This window comes from Chelonia mydas, chromosome 10 (assembly GCF_015237465.2).
Source record: "Chelonia mydas isolate rCheMyd1 chromosome 10, rCheMyd1.pri.v2, whole genome shotgun sequence".
Classification (NCBI taxonomy): Eukaryota; Metazoa; Chordata; order Testudines; family Cheloniidae; genus Chelonia; species Chelonia mydas.
In genome coordinates, this window is record NC_051250.2 from 16,707,218 (window position 1) to 16,725,952 (window position 18,735).

Genomic DNA, 18,735 nt, shown 5'->3' on the forward strand with positions numbered 1-18,735 from the left:
TGAGTTACAGAGTGCAACAAAACTGCTCCCTGTTCAGGGGAACTGGGAGAATGAAGATCTAATCTGAAAGCTTTTGAACCTAGTTGTAAATTTACGTGGTTGTAAATCAAGCCAGGTCTATACTAAAAAGTGAAGTTGACTCTGCTGTGGCACTCAGGGGTGTGAAAAATCCACACCATTGAGCAACGTAGTTCAGCTGACCTAACCCCGTTCTCCTGTCCATCTAGTGACTGCCTCTTAGGGAGGCGGATTCACTACAGTGACAGGGGAACCCCTCCCATGGCTGTGGTGAGCGTCTGCACTGAAGTGCTACAGCAGCACAGCTTCAGCATTGCAGCTGCGCCATTGTAACTGTTTAACTGTAGACATAACCTCAGCAGTAACTCCACTGAAGTCTAAAATTGATGTGATAATCAGACTTCGATGCTAGATTGAAGGAGGATTCAGTGATCTGTAACGATTAGTGTAGACTCCATCTCAACAGCCGATGGGTACTGTAGCTTAGTGTTGTTGTGTATATTATGATGTTGTTGATCTGACCAGGGGGTGAGGGGGTTAGCACGAAGTTCAGTCCTGTCTGTGTGACTGGAGTTGGTACTTGCATTGTCTCAATAAATCTCTGATTCTCTAAGCAAGTATTACAAATGGTGGCTTCAAGATGGCAAAAGAAGAAATTTACTGATCATGCAGAGGTGACTGGAATCTGTGAGTACTTGACAGACTTTGAGATGTCGCTCTCTGTGAATGAGTGGACTGAGGAGGGAGCAGCATAGTACCTAGCAGTGTTTTTGGATGGTGGTGCTGGTAAAATACTTTGGCAGCTTCCCAGTGCAGATCGTGGATCTTATAGACATTCATACAATCAGTTATACAACCACTGCGAAAGGGGATTGGCGCTTTTTTGAAATATAGAAAGGAATGGCAAACCAGGAGGATGCTGGAAGGGGAACCCCTACATAGTTATATGTGTGCGCTAAGGAGACTGTTTGATAGGGCTTTTTCTGCATCTGGGAGATGGCTCGAGTGAAGTGGAACCTACTGCACCTCATCTGGAACTGGCATTGAAGAAGGGCATATGCCCAGTGGCAAGCTATGAGAGGATCATATGTGAAAAGTCAGTTTATAAATGGTTGAACAGGGAAATTTCATAACCTGCCAGTGAAGGAGGATAACATACTGGATAAACCTATGGACCAGATTATATACAGAGTTCAAAATCTGGAAGAAGAGATTGGTGTTTCCTTGCAATTGGTGTTTCCTTGAAGGTATCGGATGTTAATTTCCAGCCTAGGGGGGACACCTTTATACTAGATGCAGCACTTCAAGAAATGATTGCTAGCTAAATGGCTAAAAAATTGGAGGACGTTCAAGTGCAAGCTATTCACAGGTGTCCCATGGGTCAGAAGAGACAGACTGTTTCCCAAGTGGTCTCAGGCCAGGTGACATTTGCAGGCATTGTGAAAGCAAAGGCCACAGGAGATGGAATTGCCTAAGCAGAGGGAAGCCACAAGAAGGGAAACAAAAAGTTAAGGATGCAGTAGGACCAGCAACTATTAGAATGGTCCATCTGAAGAGCTGCCCAGATACCTGTTACTGTATGTCTGGAGACATCACCGGCTGGAAAATCACAATGCTGTTGGATTCAGGGTCTGTGATAAATCTGATCCATGGTGAACAGCCGGTGCTGAAATGGAAGAAAATTTATATTTCAGGAGTTGAATTGGTGTCTGTTAATCACCAGCCACTGCAAACAGGAGAAACCCAGCTCGCGCTGAACTTGGGTCTGCATACTAAGTAGACTTTTGTTGTGGTCACCAGTATTTCTAGGACTGTTATATTGGGAGTGGATTTAACCTGAGGGCATCATGGGAACTCTTGGGGTGTTAATAGAACGCACTTGTCCCTGGACAATATTCAGATGTGCCTGCTGAATGTGGAGCAACTCTTGAGGCCTTAGAGATGTCTCTACCATGCCTATAGTCACAGGACAGAGACGCCAAACAGAGTTGTGGTGAAGTCAGGTCATCATGCAATAATACCCACTGCTTCAGTGTAGGAGCGTTTGAAGTTACCAATTTCCAGTCATGATTGTTGTTTAGCAGACTTTGGTTTCTAGCTGCACCAAATGGGGAGTTCTGGCCAAGAGCAATTAATCTGACTGACCAGGAAGTGCAGCTAGTGAAAAAGAAGTTGATGAAGACAGTGACGTAGCTGGTGTCTCAAAGCCTCTCACAGGGACAGAGATCAAGACCTGTGAAGTAGCCCAGTCAGGCAAAGAGCTAGGCGTTGTCTTGACAGAAGCAGCTGTGGAAGGAAATGAAAGAAACTGATTAGAACAGCTGATATGCTAGTGTGTTCTCTAGGAATAATGAAGAACTTGGGAGATACGATTGCGTGCAATATCAGATTGTGTTTAAGCCAAGGAGATCTTCTGTGAGGCAGCCCCCATGTCAGATTCCCTTGGTATATGAGGTTGCTGTGAAAAAGATGCTGTTTCAATTCCTCAAAATGCTTTTCAGGATCCTGAATGCAGCAGGGATGTGTCAAAGGGTATTAAATGAACTAACCCACATTCTGAGAACTGAACACATCCTCAATATTTAGATGACTTCATTTGTTTCCATAAAACATGGGATGAACATCTGGGAGGAGTGGAAAGGATTCTCAAGCTTTTTAAGGAGTCAGGATTTAAATGTGTGGGAAATAAATATCAGTTTGCAAGGAATCACATCACCTTCCTAGGACATGTAGTCAGTGAGAATGGGTTGGAGCCCCAACCTCAGAAACTGAACCTTATAAAGGACTGGAAAGTTCCTGCAAACCTGGAGGAGATACAGCAGTTTGTAGGCCCCTGCAGATTCTACGGGAGATTTGTAAAAAAATTCACAGCTCAGGCAGCAGCATTACATCAGCTATGTGAGAGCAACTTTTTCTGGATGGAGGAATGCCAATAAGTCTTTGAGCCACTGAAGGAAGGACTTCTAATCCATGCTGTGCTTAAATTCCCAGATCCATCTTATCCATTCACAGTATCCTGTGATGCCTCAAAGGTTGCTGTTGGACTTGCTTGTGAACAAATTGACAAGTTTGGTAGGTGTAGACTGGTGGCCTGTAGAGGTCGCAAGATAAACGAGCGGGAAACCAAGTATTCAGCTGTGGAACTGGAGTGTCTGGCTATTGTGTAGGCCCTCAAGGCCTATCACCCCTCTTTAGTAGGTACGGAATTCACAATGTACACAGACCACGGTGCCCCCTTACAAAGCACAACCCAGAAGGATGCCTGTGGAGATGGATTCACAAACTGTCAAGAGGTAGTCTGTGGAAGAGCTAAGAACAGAACCCTGATCATCTGAGTCCCAGGCCTAGGGCCTTACCCACCAGAGGACCATCACTCTTCTCTTAGTTTGCTGACATAGTTAGTTAATAATGGTCTCAGATAAAATTTTATTACCGTGTTATGTTAATTTAATTTTAAATACACGTAAGAGTAACAAAATTATATTGTGTAATGACAGATGTTTGGTCTGGCACCAGTGTGCAGTAATGTATATGTGTGGTTTTTAGCAATGCATTCAGTCTTATAATCATTTATATGATTTGTTGTAGTTGATTACATCTTGATGGATCCAGCTGAGAGAGAGAGACTCTTTATTGGAAATATCCCACGTGCTTTTCCTCAGAGAGTGATTCGTGCACCAGTCCCATGGCATAGCATTTACCAAGAAGTAAAAAGCTGGAACGAAAACCATCTGTTCACAGTGAATCCAATGATGCTTATGTTACAACACCTCTGGTTTACCGAGTAAGATGTCTTGTTTACTGTATATTCGTTAGAGTAATTCTTTGTATCATGATTTATTTTAATGATTTTTTAGTTCTTGCATTGCTGTGTCATCTGGACACAAGACATTACATTAAAAGCAAGAAACACTGAATCAGCAAGAAACTTATTGTTTCTTCTCATAGTAGGACACCATTTGAGACCCTAGGTACATGCTTGGATGGTTAATCCTTTGTGCTGCTGGGGTTGCTCCAACTACACTTCTCTTTTTAACATGCTAGCTCGATCAGTCCCTATGGTAAAACACTCCACCCTTAACTTAGAACTCCTAGTCAAGATTTTCAAGTGTCTAGTGATTTTTGGTGCTTCCATTTTTGGGTTCTCAACTTGACACCTGAACAGGGCCTGATTTGCAGAGAGTGGGCACTCTGCTCTTCTGAAAATCAGACCCCTTTAAGATGTCTCAGGTTGGTGATGCAAAATCACTAGCCACTTTTGAAAATCATGGGTGCCCGTGTGGGGTTATGTCAGATTTGTATGCTATTTCACCTTTGTTATTTGTATTTAAGTAACATTGCATTCTGTGGTCAGGAATCTAATCTGTTGATTTGTGACTTACTGAACATTGCAAGCTGGAACATGTATCATATTAGGCACTGAACCTCAGTGTGTAAAAGCTGACCAGATTTTGAGTTTTTCTTCCTGCAGTTTAGCCAAAATGAACACTTACATCTACTTCTGTTAGTGAGCATAGTAAGAGAAGAAACTCTGTCACTCTGCATGTTCATCTTTGGCTGAGTGGAATAATGAATCTGACAAAGAAATGAACCAAATCGTTTTAGGAAAAAGCTATTGTGATATGAAAAAGGCAAATACAAAATGAAATTCACTCAGCCCTGAAAGTTTGCTGATAGTAAAAATGAATCAGAAACATGTAGGGCAACTTCGGAAAGAAACAAGTTGCATCAGTGAAAAAGAGTATTCACGTTTTTAACTCCTCATAAGAGCCTCCTGATTATATCCCATTAATTTTACTTTCAATTAAATTAATCACAGCTATCTGAGTTATGTTTTATTTTCCAAAGGTTTAGTGACCTAAGGTTTGTTCGTACAAAAGAAATGCTGTCAGGTGACCTGCCACTGCTGCCCAGTGAATTTGAAGATTTAGTTCGAAGACATTGTATGGAAGCACATGACATTCTTCAGAACAAGTCAGTACCGTATATAAAAACACTAGATGAATAGAATAGTCTTAGAGCGGATATGTACAGGTAACTGCAATGGGGGAACGCACAAAAATGTGTATCTTCATTTGTTCCTACAAAACTCAATGTTTGCATGTGCAATTATATAAGTGCTAAGTATTACCACTGACCCATATCCTTCTGTCTTCATGCAAACAAAATTGTGATATTTTTTTAATGAAACACCCCGGGAAAGCTATGGTAATTTTGCTAGAGTAAGGACTGCATTATGTGGCCGATTATATTATTATATTATCAATAATAATATTATTATATTATTATCACTAGCTGCATGCACAAAAGAATAGTTCGATGCACAATTTACTGGGTTTTTACTTATCCAAAAGGTATGCTCAATGATCAATGGCTCCATGTCTAGTTGGCAGCTGGTATCAAGTGGAGTGCCCTGAGGGTTGGTCCTGGGGCCGGTTTTGTTCAATATCTTTATTAATGATCTGGAGGATGGCGTGGATTGTACCCTCATCAGGTTTGCAGATGACACTAAACAGGGAGGAGTGGTAAATACACTGGAGGGTAGGGATAGGATACAGAGGGACCTAGACAATTTAAAGGATTGGGCCAAAAGAAATCTGATGAGGTTCAACAAGGACAAGTGCAGAGTCCTGCACTTAGGACGGAAGAATCCCATGCACTGCTACAGACTAGGGACCGAATGGCTCGGCAGCAGTTCTGCAGAAAAGGACCTAGGGGTTACAGTGAATGAGAAGCTGGATATGAGTCAACAGTGTGCCCTTGTTGCCAAAAAGGCTAACGGCATTTTGGGCTGTATAAGTAGGAGCATTGCCAGCAGATCGAGAGACGTGATCATTCCCTTCTATTCAGCATTGGTGAGGCCTCATCTGGAGTACTGTGTCCAGTTTTGGGCCCCACACTACAAGAAGGATGTGGAAAAATTGGAAGGAGTCCAACGGAGGGCAACAAAAATGATTAGGGGGCTGGAGCACATAACTTTTGAGGAGAGGCTGAAGGAACTGGGATTATTTAGTCTGCAGAAGAGAAGAATGAGGGGGGATTTGGTAGCTGCTTTCAACTACCTGAAAGGGGGTTCCAAAGAGGATGGATCTAGACTGTTCTCAGTGGTAGCAGATGACAGAACAAGCAGTTCTCAAGTTTCAGTGGGGGAGGTTTAGATTGGATATTAGGAACAACTTTTTCACTAGGAGGGTGGTGAAGCACTGGAATGGGTTACCTAGGGAGGTGGTGGAATCTCCTTCATTAGAGGTTTTTAAGGTCAGGCTTGAAAAAGCCCTTGCTGAGATGATTTAGTTGAGGATTGATCCTGCTTTGAGCGAGGGGTTGGACTAGGTGACCTCCTGAGGTCCCTTCCAACCCTGATATTCTATGATTCTGTGCGTGCATACTTGCAATTCTGCCCACATTTGAAAAATTGACCCTAAAATCCAGAATGAAGCCTTGTACATTATCATATTTATATTAGTTTTGATATTAGCAGTATTTACAAACTGCTGCTGTTCTGGCTGATCATCCTAAGCTAACCTTGATAGGCCAAATTGTGTAGTCAAGGAGGGAGCACTGCAGAATTTTTTCTTGTAATACTCATGTGCTGTTATTAGAGTATAACATATAAAATATTTAATTTTTAAGACAGTTGAAATCCTGCCCCCATTGGCTTCAGAGGGACCAGATTTCAGCTGCAAAGTCCATGATACAGAATTTAGTTGCAGAATAATGATCCCCAGTTGCTACATAATGGCCCAATCCTGATCTCAGTGAAATGCATCAATGAATGGCTTAATTCCCATTGACTTCAGTGGTTCACAGTTAGTCCCTAAAGGTCTGATCCAAAGCCTGTGTCATCAGTGGAATTCCTCCCATGGGCTTCAGCGGGTTTTGGATCAGGCCCTACGTCCTGTGGCATTTGCTATATGGAAAATGTTGAGACAGAGCCAAGGCATTTATCTTTCAGGCAAGTGACATTGATTGTGTGGCAAGGTTCTCTTCCTATGCCTGTTATGTTTTAAACCTGTAGTACTGTAAGCTTTCACAAACTAACCTAGAGAAAGGACACCATCTGGCTGATGAAAGTTTCCAAGCTTTAGGAATGTGGGGCATCCATCCTCACAGGATTTGTTGGCTGCATCAGTCTCTTCTAGAGCTTTTCATCTAGGAATGTGTTGTTTTTTTTAAAAGCAGGTTAATAGTCTTATTTACTTCAATCCATTCAGAATGAATTAAAGAAATAAATCTTGGAGGCCCTGGGATCTTCAGGTGTCTCCTCTGAGCTTCAGAACTTTTTTCTGAAACTGGTAGCATTAGCCTAAGCCATTTGGCCTCCCCTATGTGAAGCGTTTGAAATCAGCAGGGCTTGGACTGAAGGCAAGAATGGATGTGTGGTTTTATTCTGCTTAAAGAGGAATTTGAACGCAGAGCTAGATGTGAAGATAGAAATGTCTTTCTTTGAAAACTGCTTATTTCTATCTTCAGTTCTCTACAAATCCTGCTTGAGTCCTGTACTTTTCAAAAAGTTTACAGGAAAGATATTGAGCAGCTCAGGCTCATCGACGTGGTACTCCACAGGTCCCAGAGCCTCCAGTGTTTGAGGTTTTTAAATTCATTTTAAATTATTAAAAATCATAGAGGGTCTGGGCAGCTTATTATAAACAAGTGTTAAACTTGAATGACCCTGACCATGCCCACAGGACCACCATGTTCAGCACTGCTAAAGCTCCAGATCCAGCACAGCACTTGAGCGGGTGCCTAACTTTAACTTCATGTGCAACCCCCTGAAATTTGAATCAAGACCCAAGGGAAGAAGTAGAGGGACCTGAGTCTTGATACCTCTTGTCAAACACTGGTGGAAATTCAGCTGAAGACAGAGCCTTATCCTGCCTCTTCTTTTTCACATTCTCTTCCCTTTCTATCTGTCTTCCTTCCCCTTGGTTCTGTCTCTTTCATTCCTTAGCTCCCTATTCATCTCCCTTTCAGACTGACTCCTCTGTTCCTATTCCACTGCAGTCACCCCAAAAAGTCCTCCCATCCCTTGGGATGTGTCATGTCACAGACACCTGTATCAGCTCCCCCACCTCCACTGAGGCTCCAGGCATAGGCCAGTGGAATTGGTGTCAAGAGCCATTTCACACAGGGCTGCCATGAATTTGCCATCGTGGTTTTTATGAGTTTAAATTAAATTTTCTTTTTGGATACTCTAAAAATAATATAATATTTATAAAAATCCAGCTGAGGGGATTGAAAACTGTATTACACTGAAAATTGTCATGCTAGACCAAACTCTACTTATCTGGTTTTGTGTTGATAGACTAGCACTATGGAACACCCCCCCACACACACACACGCACACCGCCACCAAAGTAGGCATCCCCAACTCAAGCAATCAATATCTTCAAGATTTTCGGTCCAGCTTTGTTTGACCTTCAATTAAAGACCAGTCTCTTCTACACAGCTGAGTTTTGCTGGTTCCTTGGGTGACTGCTTAGTGCAGGTTTCATTACATACAGCACATTAAGTCTATAGGGCTTTTAAAAGTTCTGTGCTTTGTGTTTTATTGTAGGTGGATCCCAACTTGTGCATCCCTCTTTATTGATCAGAAGGAGATGTGGCTTCATTTGGCACCCCAGAGTGACTATGATTCCCCTAAGCAAATTGAAGAGTATTTTGCTTCTGTTGCAAATCTCATGTCATTACAGCTACGTGAGATGGTTATTAACTCTTTGGAAGACCTCCTGGCATTTTTTATGATATACAAGGTATATGGAATGAAATGGGTTGCTGTTGTTCCTTTTCATTGTGATGTAGAAATAGGAATCTATACATTCCTCAAATCAAATACCTTTTCAGGGGTAAATGCCCAGGATTCCTCCTGCTTTCCAAACTTATGGCCTGATTCTGTAAAGCCATGCTGGTATTCAGTAGGACTTCTTGTGTGATCAAGAACTATTCACTTGTGTAAGAGTTTGCAGGATCAGGACCATAATTAGCAAGTTCTAAAAGTTTTCAGCTATTGATGTGCATTGCTGTAGTTTTGCTGTTTAGATAGGCCCTGATCTAGCAAAGTACTTTAGCACATGTTTGACTTTAAGCATGTAAGTAGTCCCATTGAAGTCAAAAGTGCTTCAGTGCTTTGCTGATTCTGTCCCATAAAATTATATGTGTGTACAGGCAATAACTACTTATTAATATATGCGGTGCTATGACTCCAGCATATGAGTGCCTATCATTTCTTCCCTTCAGTAAGTTGTGTCAGTAGTTAAGTATCACCCAGGATCTGCTATAATCAGCTACGTAAAACATTTGTAAATAGCACAGATTTGGCTGGATTATGGCAAACAGCCACAGAAGCATATTGACAAAGTGTGGAGCTGCACCCGCCTTGTGCTAAGTGTTGCATTTGGATGACGATGATTTACGATTTGTACTGCAGTAGCTCCTAGATGAGGCCCCCAGACATTGTGCCAGGTGCTGTGCAAACAATTGGGATACAAACAAAATAATTAAAAGCTAAATAATTAAAAATGATTATCACTCATTAGGGGTTTGATTCTGTGAGGTGATCAGGGCTCTACTTCCATTGAATCAGTGAGGACTGTGGGGGTCAGTACCTTGAGAGATCAGACTCTAGATCAGGATGAAGATACTGGTGGTGCAGTGTATTAAAAAGATCTCAGTTTATGTATGGGATTTTAAGTCATTTTTGAATGACTTTTGAGTTGTGCATGTTATACTTAATTAGTTCAGCATTTATTGTTTTTGTGCTTTTTTCCCTTGAGGATGGGAATGACTTTGGAGAACCATATCAAGAAATGCAGTTCTTTGTCCCCCAAATACTAATAATCAAACTCAGTGTGGAGGAACCCAAAATTGTGTTTCAGCCACTTTGGAAAGATTGTTGGAATTTAATCTACTACTGTTTCATGGAGATCCTGCGGAGTTCGGAGGGACTTCTGAAGGTATAGGGTAAAAGAAGGGAGATGGGCTGTATTGTTCAGAGAATGCTGCATGCAGAATGAAACCTATAAGTCAGCCTTCAGCTAATAAAGTGATGAGTGTGGTATAAAAACTCCGATACAGAAGACAAACAGAGTTACGTATGGGTAGCTGGCTAAGCCTTAGTGATTATAGTAGAGAACATAGAAAGGATTCCTGCTCACATCCAAGCTGCTTTATTGCTTTGGTGTGATCTCACGTACTGTTCAGAAACAAGGAATATGTGTTGTCAAGTGAAAGCTATTCCAACAGTACAAATAATTATTACCTCTGCTCTCTGCTAATTTTCTTACAATAACAGATTTTTCTACAACTATTCTAAGTGGGAACACTTTGTTTTTCATGACAATTGGAAAAGTGCAAATGTTCTGATTATGTTTTCCCATTTATTCCATTCTATTATATAAAAGTGTCCTCTGGGATTCTTTAATGTTCCTAAGTAAAATGTTCATAAAGTCGGCCCAATTTTTTAAACACAGGCTCCAACAGAGCATCAGAATCTTGCATTTGAGTGCTCAAATCAGTATTTAGGAATGTAAATGCCAATGCCTAAAAGCATATTGGATGCCACTGAATGCCTGCTCAAGTGCCTAAATATGTGATATTTGAACTCCAGTGGCCCACTTAGTATTCTGAGCTTACTCCTGACTATGGTCCTGTTTCTGCAAAGCATCAAAGCATATTCCTAAAGTGCGTGTTTAATTGCTTTGCTGAAGCAGGGCCAGTGTAGTGCAGGATGCTGTTCCTGCCAGATCACTAGATAGGTAGAATTCTGCACTTCTAGCCATGGTGTGAAATGCCCTTGCTTTTCCTGTAGTATGCTGTATTTGTGTTGTGGGGTTCCTTCTAGGTAGAAATGCAACTCTTTCCGGAATTAAAAAAAGATGACGCCACTCTTCGTACAGTGAAAGTGGATGAATCTTTGGTTTCAGAATATGTGAACAAAACTGCCAGGATATTTGATAGCAACGTGGTTGGTCCACAGAAGTAAGTTTTTGCTTTTAACTTTGATGCTTATCTAGATCCACCAGCATGTTAAGGCAGCATCAGTGTCATTTTTGCATGTTTACTTCCCATTGCCATGAAGCCTAATTTGGGGATCTTGTGTTTGATTTACAATCTTCTGTGTTTAAGGTACTTAAATGTGTACAAGAAATACAGTGATCTTTTGAACAACAATGCAGAACAAGACATTACTGATTTTTTGAAGGAAAGCCATTCTCTAGATGATTTCACTAAGGTAACATCTAACAGTATTATTATTACTATTCACTCATACAACAGTCAACATTTACATGGCAGTTCACAGACACAGATCACAACAAGTTTTCCACCCCATGCTTTCTAGTCTAAGGGCTTGATTAGGTAGGTACAGAGGAGTGGGGACAATTTACATCCACCCTTGCCTGTAGGGCAGCTGTGCCAGGTTATGCTGGGGAGGGCAAAGCTATGTTCCATGCAGAGTCCTACTAGAGGAGGCTGTCCAGAATGTGTACTGGATCAGCACATCCTCTCTTTGTCCCTCTGCTCCCCTCTCCTTAGCCAAGCCCACCCGCTTTCTATGCTGCTCCTGCTGGGCTGGAGCCCTGGCTGAGTGCAGTTTTTGCAGGCAACTTGTGCCATGACACCCATGTGGACTTTTCATTATTGGGGATGTCCCACTGGGTTCTGGGGTTGGGAGTGATTTGAGCCCTAAATGGGTAAACGTGGATTGTTATTTCTGTTTAAAATATATTATCCACCTGGTGGCTGACAGATAATTCTTTGCCCTCATGTAGCATTTCCTATCTGTAGAATCTAAGGAAACTAATAGGATTATTCTTTTCCCTTTTGTAGAAGATTGACAGTTTAACAAAACTGAAAAAAGAAATAGCCTCCATGCATGTCACTGTCCCTCTCGCCATGTTCTGCCTGGATGCTTTAAATCTGAATGAGGAGCTTTGCAATCGGGCCCAAAATCTTAAAAATAAGCTGATTCAGTTTGAAGTGGATGAAAACAGGGAGTTAAATAAGAGGTACACATATGTGAGAATGCATGACTATCACTAGATTTGTGCATTGATGCAGTATATCAGTGCCTGTGTAGATTCCTGAGATAAATTTTATTCATCTGCTGGATTTTTACAGGTATATCTACAGGCTTCTGTAAATTAACACAGCATTTCACTGGTTTGCAAGGACTCCATGTTGTGCATGTAAAGTTGACCTGAAATGTTCTTTAAATAAATATTTTTTTAAAAAAAAGTTCCTGAGTTAGGTTCTACCTGGATAGATCTGAAAGTCACAATGAAAATATTTAACAATTATTTCCTTTTTTACTGACTTGCTAGAAGTTAAGTTGAGGGTTCTATGTTTCCCCTGCAAGAACTAATGCCCACATAAAGCAGGGTAAGGACCACAGTTCCCTGTTCTGCATATCGAGATGTCTTTTGCAAGAAAGACCTGGGCCCTGAACTCTAGTTTTAGCCAGTAAAAAGTTTACTTTACTATGAATTTAGCTTTAATCTACTGCATGCATCCAATGAAGTGAGCTGTAGTTCTCAAATAAATTTTTTAGTATCTAAGGTGCACAAGTCCTCCTTTTCTTTTTTTGGTATAATTGTGCTTCACTTGAAAGAAATCCCTTTTCTTGTGAGTAAATATGGATGGTTACTCTTGGAATTGGGTTGTACTTGAAGTGTCTTGAGTACTGTGCATGTATGGATAACAAAAGTGCTTAGTCCAAACCTGAAACAAGAAAACACATTGTTGGGAAATGATATGTAATGGGTGTCTTTTTTGCTTCTGTATTTTTCCCATTTTTGTCCATGTTCATTTTTGGGGGGGTAGTTTGAGGATCTCTGGGTAAATCTTATCTTTTTGCTTAAATTTCATGCAGGATGCTTAGTTCTGTAGATGTCAGGAGAATAAGTGAGCTTCTGATTTCTGCACTTAAGGATGCCTCTGTATGTAAGAGTTCAGCTCTTGAAACAGAACATTCTAACTGTGTGGGAGGGAGCAGTTAACATAGTGTGTTAATGCCAATTAATGCCAATTTAACAAGCATTCTACTGTACGGATTTATCAGTCCTTGAAAGAGTGGTAGGATGTTGGAATTGAATGCCCTTAATTAATGCATGTCTGTTATGTGTATTAATGAGAATATCTTGTTTGTAAAGGGGCATTAGTACCCTTTGACACGCAATCTGCATTAATGAGATCCTGCACCACTCTTCATTAATAATAATCATAATTATGTGTCTGCTTTCTTTTTTGTTGTAGTATTTGCAATCAATACAACATAATTGCAGACAAAGTCAGTGAGGTGCCTTTGAACACTGAAGAGCTGGTAGAGCTTACAGCATACTTAAAAAAAGCCAGTGAAGTTACTGTTTTTAAGCTGAGACGTGAGATCTCTGAAGCAGCCTACAGGCTGGAATTCTTGATGGACTATGCTGATCTGCCTTGTATGTTTAAAAATATGGTATATAAAAGTGTCCCTGGCAAAAATGTGTATATGTATGTGTCTGTATACACACACAAATATATATGTATATTTGTATATTGCTAATGAAAGGTTCCAAAAAGAGGCAAATGGCAAGACAAAAGGATTCTCTAGAGGGAAAAGATGTGTAAATGCTGGAAGATTCCTCTCTCCCCTCCTCTACCCACACATTCTTCCTTCTCTATGATCTCTCGCTGAGAGATCTATGAACTGAGAACTCTTTCAGAGAATTTTTATAGTATGTGCAATGATTCAACTAACATTCTTCACCACTGTATTGGCAAAATCAAGTAGCCTGGTTATTTATTAAAGATATTTCTGTCAGTTTAATAAATTGCTGCAAGGGTTTTGAGGGTAATCTAAAAATAGTTTAGAAATGAAAATCAGTGCACATCCAAGGGCTTGTTTATGCCTGGACATTTAGGACACTCTTATTCTGGGATAAGAATATCTTTCTCTGATTTAGTTTATTCCACTTAGCTAAATTATACCAAATAGCTATAGCAGAACTGTTATTTGGACTAGCTATGCTGGTCAATTTCTCCCACGTAGTCAAGGTTTCATGCAGATAATGCAATATTTCTGAGCTGATATTAGTATTTTGTCCTACCACTAAACTATTTAAGGAAACAAAACTAAATAGTCAAATCCACATCTGGGATGTTCAAAGGTATCTATTTAAGTACCCTTGAACTTCCCAGGCCACATCTTTTAATAGGCCATATCTGAGGTCCTTACTTATCTTTAACATAATCCTTACTCAGGAAAATTTTCCAATGGAGGGTTAAATAAAAACTGAGTAGCACCAGCTCACGTTTTCATGATACTGGCTTTGTTTTTGTTTTGCCGTTTTTGAATTTTATCCTTTTCAAATCATCCGTCTCTTTTGGAATGTAGAAGAACAAATTGGGGTAGCACTGGCATAAATGAAGGTAGAAACAGACTCACAGTTTGCCAACCAACTATAATAATTTTACATGAGGATCATGCTAGGTCTGATTTTGAGACCAACTTGGTCTGCAGTTTTACTCCCACAAAATTACAAGTGAAAACAATTTGAAATGCAAAATGACACCCCAGATTATTTGTGCTTGCAACATTCTACTCACAAAAAAATGGATGCCACTTTTTTAAAGATGTGTCACTTTTTCCTAAACGTCGTCTGAACTGTTCTGCTTACTCTTCATAATGACTACTTGGTACACTGCTTGAAGGATAATTTCCAAAATGTTTTTTTTAATTGTAGCTGAGGACATAAAGCTGAATAGTACTGTTTTTCACTGGCCGGAACAGATTGAGATAATCTTTGAAAATAGCAGAGCGCAGTTGTTTAGCAGGAGAGATCATGCAGAGGTTTCTCTGGTTAAAAGGTATGCTATTACAATAGGACATTCCCTTGAACTAGGAGTTTAAACTTAAGTAAGCAAGAGAAATGAAAAGGCTTGGGACCAACAAAAAGGGAGGTACTGTCAAGTGAATGGAACTGCTCGTGGGTGGAAAATCTGTCTTCTAGTACTGTGGGGTTTTAAACCATGTTTCAGAAAAATATCACTAAGCAGGATGGGCTAGATTTTTTCCCTGTCCCGGAATAAGTCTAATGGATGGAAGGAAGGACGGTGCTATGATTTTCATAATTTCACCCCATTATTCCTAATTACACCCCCATATACTATGATAAAAATTTTATGTTCTCTCCTTGTTGTTTGTACCTTTCATACATCTATATGTGGTTAGTAAAAGGCAGCAAGGACTAGTCGACTGAGCATGGGACTAAACTTTAAAATGAGTCCTGAGTTCTAATCCTGTCTCTAGCACTAATTTACTGCATGGATATAGGCAAATTAATTAACCTTTGTGTCTCAGTTTCCTCATCTGTGAAATGGGAACCTCATAGGGCTGTTGTAAGGATTAATTAATTAATGTATGTTTGCAGGGGCATCTTTACTTACAAATCCTAAATTTTGAGGTTAGATTTCACTTGATGATGCCCTTTGTAATTTAAAAAATAACCAAAAGCCTGAAAAATGTAATATTACTGAGCTATCTTTGACTCTAATTAGGTGCGCCCAGTTTGAGGCATTACTTGAAAGTTATTTCAAAGAAGTAGAAAGTTACAAGAAACGGGATGTCATGACCATGGAAGAAATGAAGAATAATGTTGAGAAATTTAATGAGCTGGATAAGAATCTGGATAATGCACTAGTGGAATTTGAGGCAAGTAATTATCACCTAGCTTAAGTGAAAAGTTTGTTTGTAATGTGTGTTAGGTAAGATAGATGCTTAGGTTCATATCCTGTTTTTTCATGGTTATAGGCACATATCTTGGAGTTGGCTTTGAATAATTTTCTCAAGTTCTCAGACATCTACTGGCAATATCCTGCCATTTCCATTACTATTGCTGTTTATTTGAGTTGGTTTGAAAAACTGGATACTCTTGACAAAAAATTTCATTAGAAATTCATTTCTTTTGGGTATTTTTGTCAAAAATTTGAATTTTAAAATTTTTCTATACCTGCATCGTCCTCTCTGCTGACAAATCTGGGTCCATGTGAAGACAGGGCTTCCTCAATGTCTAAGAATAGAGGTTTCAGAGTAACAGCTGTGTTAGTCTGTATTCGTAAAAAGAAAAGGAGTACTTGTGGCACCTTAGAGACTAACCAATTTATTTGAGCATGAGCTTTCGTGAGCTACAGCTCAGTGTAGCTCACGAAAGCTCATGCTCAAATAAATTGGTTAGTCTCTAAGGTGCCACAAGTCCTCCTTTTCTTTTTGCGAATAGAGGGAGAAACATGTACAGAGATGGCTCTTATCTCTGAACATGGCCTCTAAAGCACAGGGCTGGGACTCAAAAGTTCTAGGTTCAGTTTCCTGCTCTGCCACAGACTTTCTGTGTGACCTCGGGTAAGTCACTTAATCTCCTTGTGCTTCAGCTCCCCATCTATGAAATGGGGATAACAGTACTTATTTTCTGCCAGCCTTTCTCTCTCTTGTTTATGTTGATTGTAAGCTTTTTGGGGTAAGTTTATGGTCTCTTACTGTGTACATGTACAGCACCTACCACCTGGTCTTGCTTGGAGACTTTGAGTGCTATTGTAATGCAAATTAATGAAAATAATAATCATAATGGATAAAATTTACCAATATACTTAAGTGACATAGGATCCTAAGTGTGCATGTCACTTCTGAAAATGGGAGTTTAGGCTCCTGTGTCTCATTGAACGTCAATGATATTTGGGCTCCTAAAAGTCTACGACATTTTTTAAAATGGGATTTAAAGTCATTAGGGTCAGATTTTTCAAAGATATTTAGGCACCTAAAGAGGCTGATAGGTGCCTAATGGGATTTTCAAAAGTCCCTTGGTGCCTAACTCCCTTTAGGTGTCTAAATACCTTTAAATATCTGACTCTTAAGCCTAATTGAAAATGTTACCCAATGTTTCATAATAGGATTCTTACATAACAATTGGACTTCTTAATGGAAATATTTTTTTTCTTAAAGGCTATTAATAAAGAAGAGGAGTTACTTGAGCGGGAGAAGAGCCAGTTTCCTCTACTACAAACTATAATTGTAAATAAACAACCCTTTGAGCAACTTTGGGTAACAGCTTACAATTTCCATACTAAGTCTGAGGAATGGATGAATGGTGAGGACAAGAGCTGGATGAAATATTTCTCACAAAAAGTTTATATGTTGAAATTTACCAAGTATGAGTTGGCTGAACTTCTGTAGAATTCTGTAGAATAACAGCCAGCGATCTTTTGAGAAGCAGTTGGGATCAAAGTCCTGAGTTCCTGATGTTGAATCTGTCTGTGATACTGATTTGCTGTGTGGTCTAGGGCAGAGGTTCTCAAACTGTGGTCCACGGACCACCAGTGGTCCGCGAGCTCCATTCAGGTGGTCCACGGATAGTTCCCTCTAAGATGCACGCCTGGGTAGCCGCACACAAGAGAATGAAGGGCCACCCACCTAATTAGTGGGCTCCACTGATTAGGTACCTTGACCCTGGAAAAGATGCACATGTCATGTGATGTTGTGGTCTTGGGGGGAATAGGGAGTAGGTGGGAGGGAGCAGTGGGGTGAGAAGAGGGGGTGGGAAGAATTTGGGATGTGCAGGGCTGCGGTGGCCAGAGAAAGAGGCAATTTTCCCTAGCTCCAGGGCTGTGGCTGCTGGGGAAAGATAGCCCTCCCTCCCAGCCTCAGCTCTGTGGCTTCTGCTGCGGCTGGGGGGAGAGGGAGAGACCCCTGCTCCTTCCCAACCCCAGCTCTGGGGCTGCCGCTGTGGGGGAGAGAGGGCACATCCATCGCATTAGAAAGGTAAGGCTACTGATATTAAAATATGAGTTGTGTGCTTTTATTTGTAGAACAAAAAATGTTTACTTTTTTTTTTTATATAGCGCTTTTGTCCAAGGTGCTTTACAATAGTTAGCTAACAGTAGAAACATCTGGAAAGGTCATTAAGCGGTCCACCAAGACAGACCCTCAGCAATTTTCAAGTGGTCCGTGGGAAAAAAAAGTTTGAGAACCACTGGTCTAGGGCAAGTCATTTAATTGCTCTGCATCTCCATGTCCCTATGTATAAAATGAGAATGCTGTTACTTACTTACTGAGCTGGTGCAGCTGTTGCAAAGATTAATTAGTGACTGTGTATAAAACATTTTGAAGAGGTAAAGCACTGTATATAAGTGCTAAGTATAATTGTGGGCCTGGACCTGGTGTTATTTTAAGGTAGTTTTTGGGAATTTATCTTGTTCGCACATTTTCCTTAAAGGAAAATGGTAACAAATACCTATAAATGAATCTTTTTAGTAATAACTTGCTGAGATCTTCTTGCTGGCCTTTTCTAATTATACATGCAGGATCTCTCCAGGACTTGAATTCTGAAGAAATTACTGAGGAAATTGGAAATATGTGGAGGACAATGTATAAACTAACTAAGACTTTTGCAGACCTGCCTGGACCTAGACGCTTAGCAGAAAATGTGAAATTTAAACTTGACAAGTTTAAGCAGCATCTTCCCATCCTGTCTATTGCCTGCAATCGCGGAATGAAGGACAGACATTGGGAGCAGGTGCCACAGAAATCCATTTTAAACAATGAAAACATTCTACCACGATAAGGAAATCCACTCAAAATTTACCACATGATGGTCCAATATTGAAATCCTTAAAGGTGCAGGCAAAACTCCCTGTGACAAAGTGGGAGTTTGGCCTGCGGGTAAAACTACAGAACTGGGGGAAATTATG

General features: G+C 40.4%; 1 protein-coding gene across 1 annotated transcript in view; it reads left to right on the forward strand.

Moving 5' to 3' along the window:
- Window positions 1-18,735, forward strand: part of DNAH3 (dynein axonemal heavy chain 3) — a 103,340-nt gene that overhangs the window by 15,084 nt on the left and 69,521 nt on the right. The window contains exons 9-20 of the mRNA XM_027826793.3: window positions 3,607-3,802; window positions 4,867-4,992; window positions 8,576-8,771; window positions 9,792-9,971; window positions 10,859-10,995; window positions 11,143-11,248; window positions 11,845-12,023; window positions 13,270-13,454; window positions 14,739-14,862; window positions 15,553-15,706; window positions 16,991-17,135; window positions 18,349-18,560. Coding sequence (XP_027682594.2) covers window positions 3,607-3,802; window positions 4,867-4,992; window positions 8,576-8,771; window positions 9,792-9,971; window positions 10,859-10,995; window positions 11,143-11,248; window positions 11,845-12,023; window positions 13,270-13,454; window positions 14,739-14,862; window positions 15,553-15,706; window positions 16,991-17,135; window positions 18,349-18,560 — 1,940 coding nt within the window. The remainder of the gene's footprint in view (window positions 1-3,606; window positions 3,803-4,866; window positions 4,993-8,575; window positions 8,772-9,791; window positions 9,972-10,858; window positions 10,996-11,142; window positions 11,249-11,844; window positions 12,024-13,269; window positions 13,455-14,738; window positions 14,863-15,552; window positions 15,707-16,990; window positions 17,136-18,348; window positions 18,561-18,735) is intronic.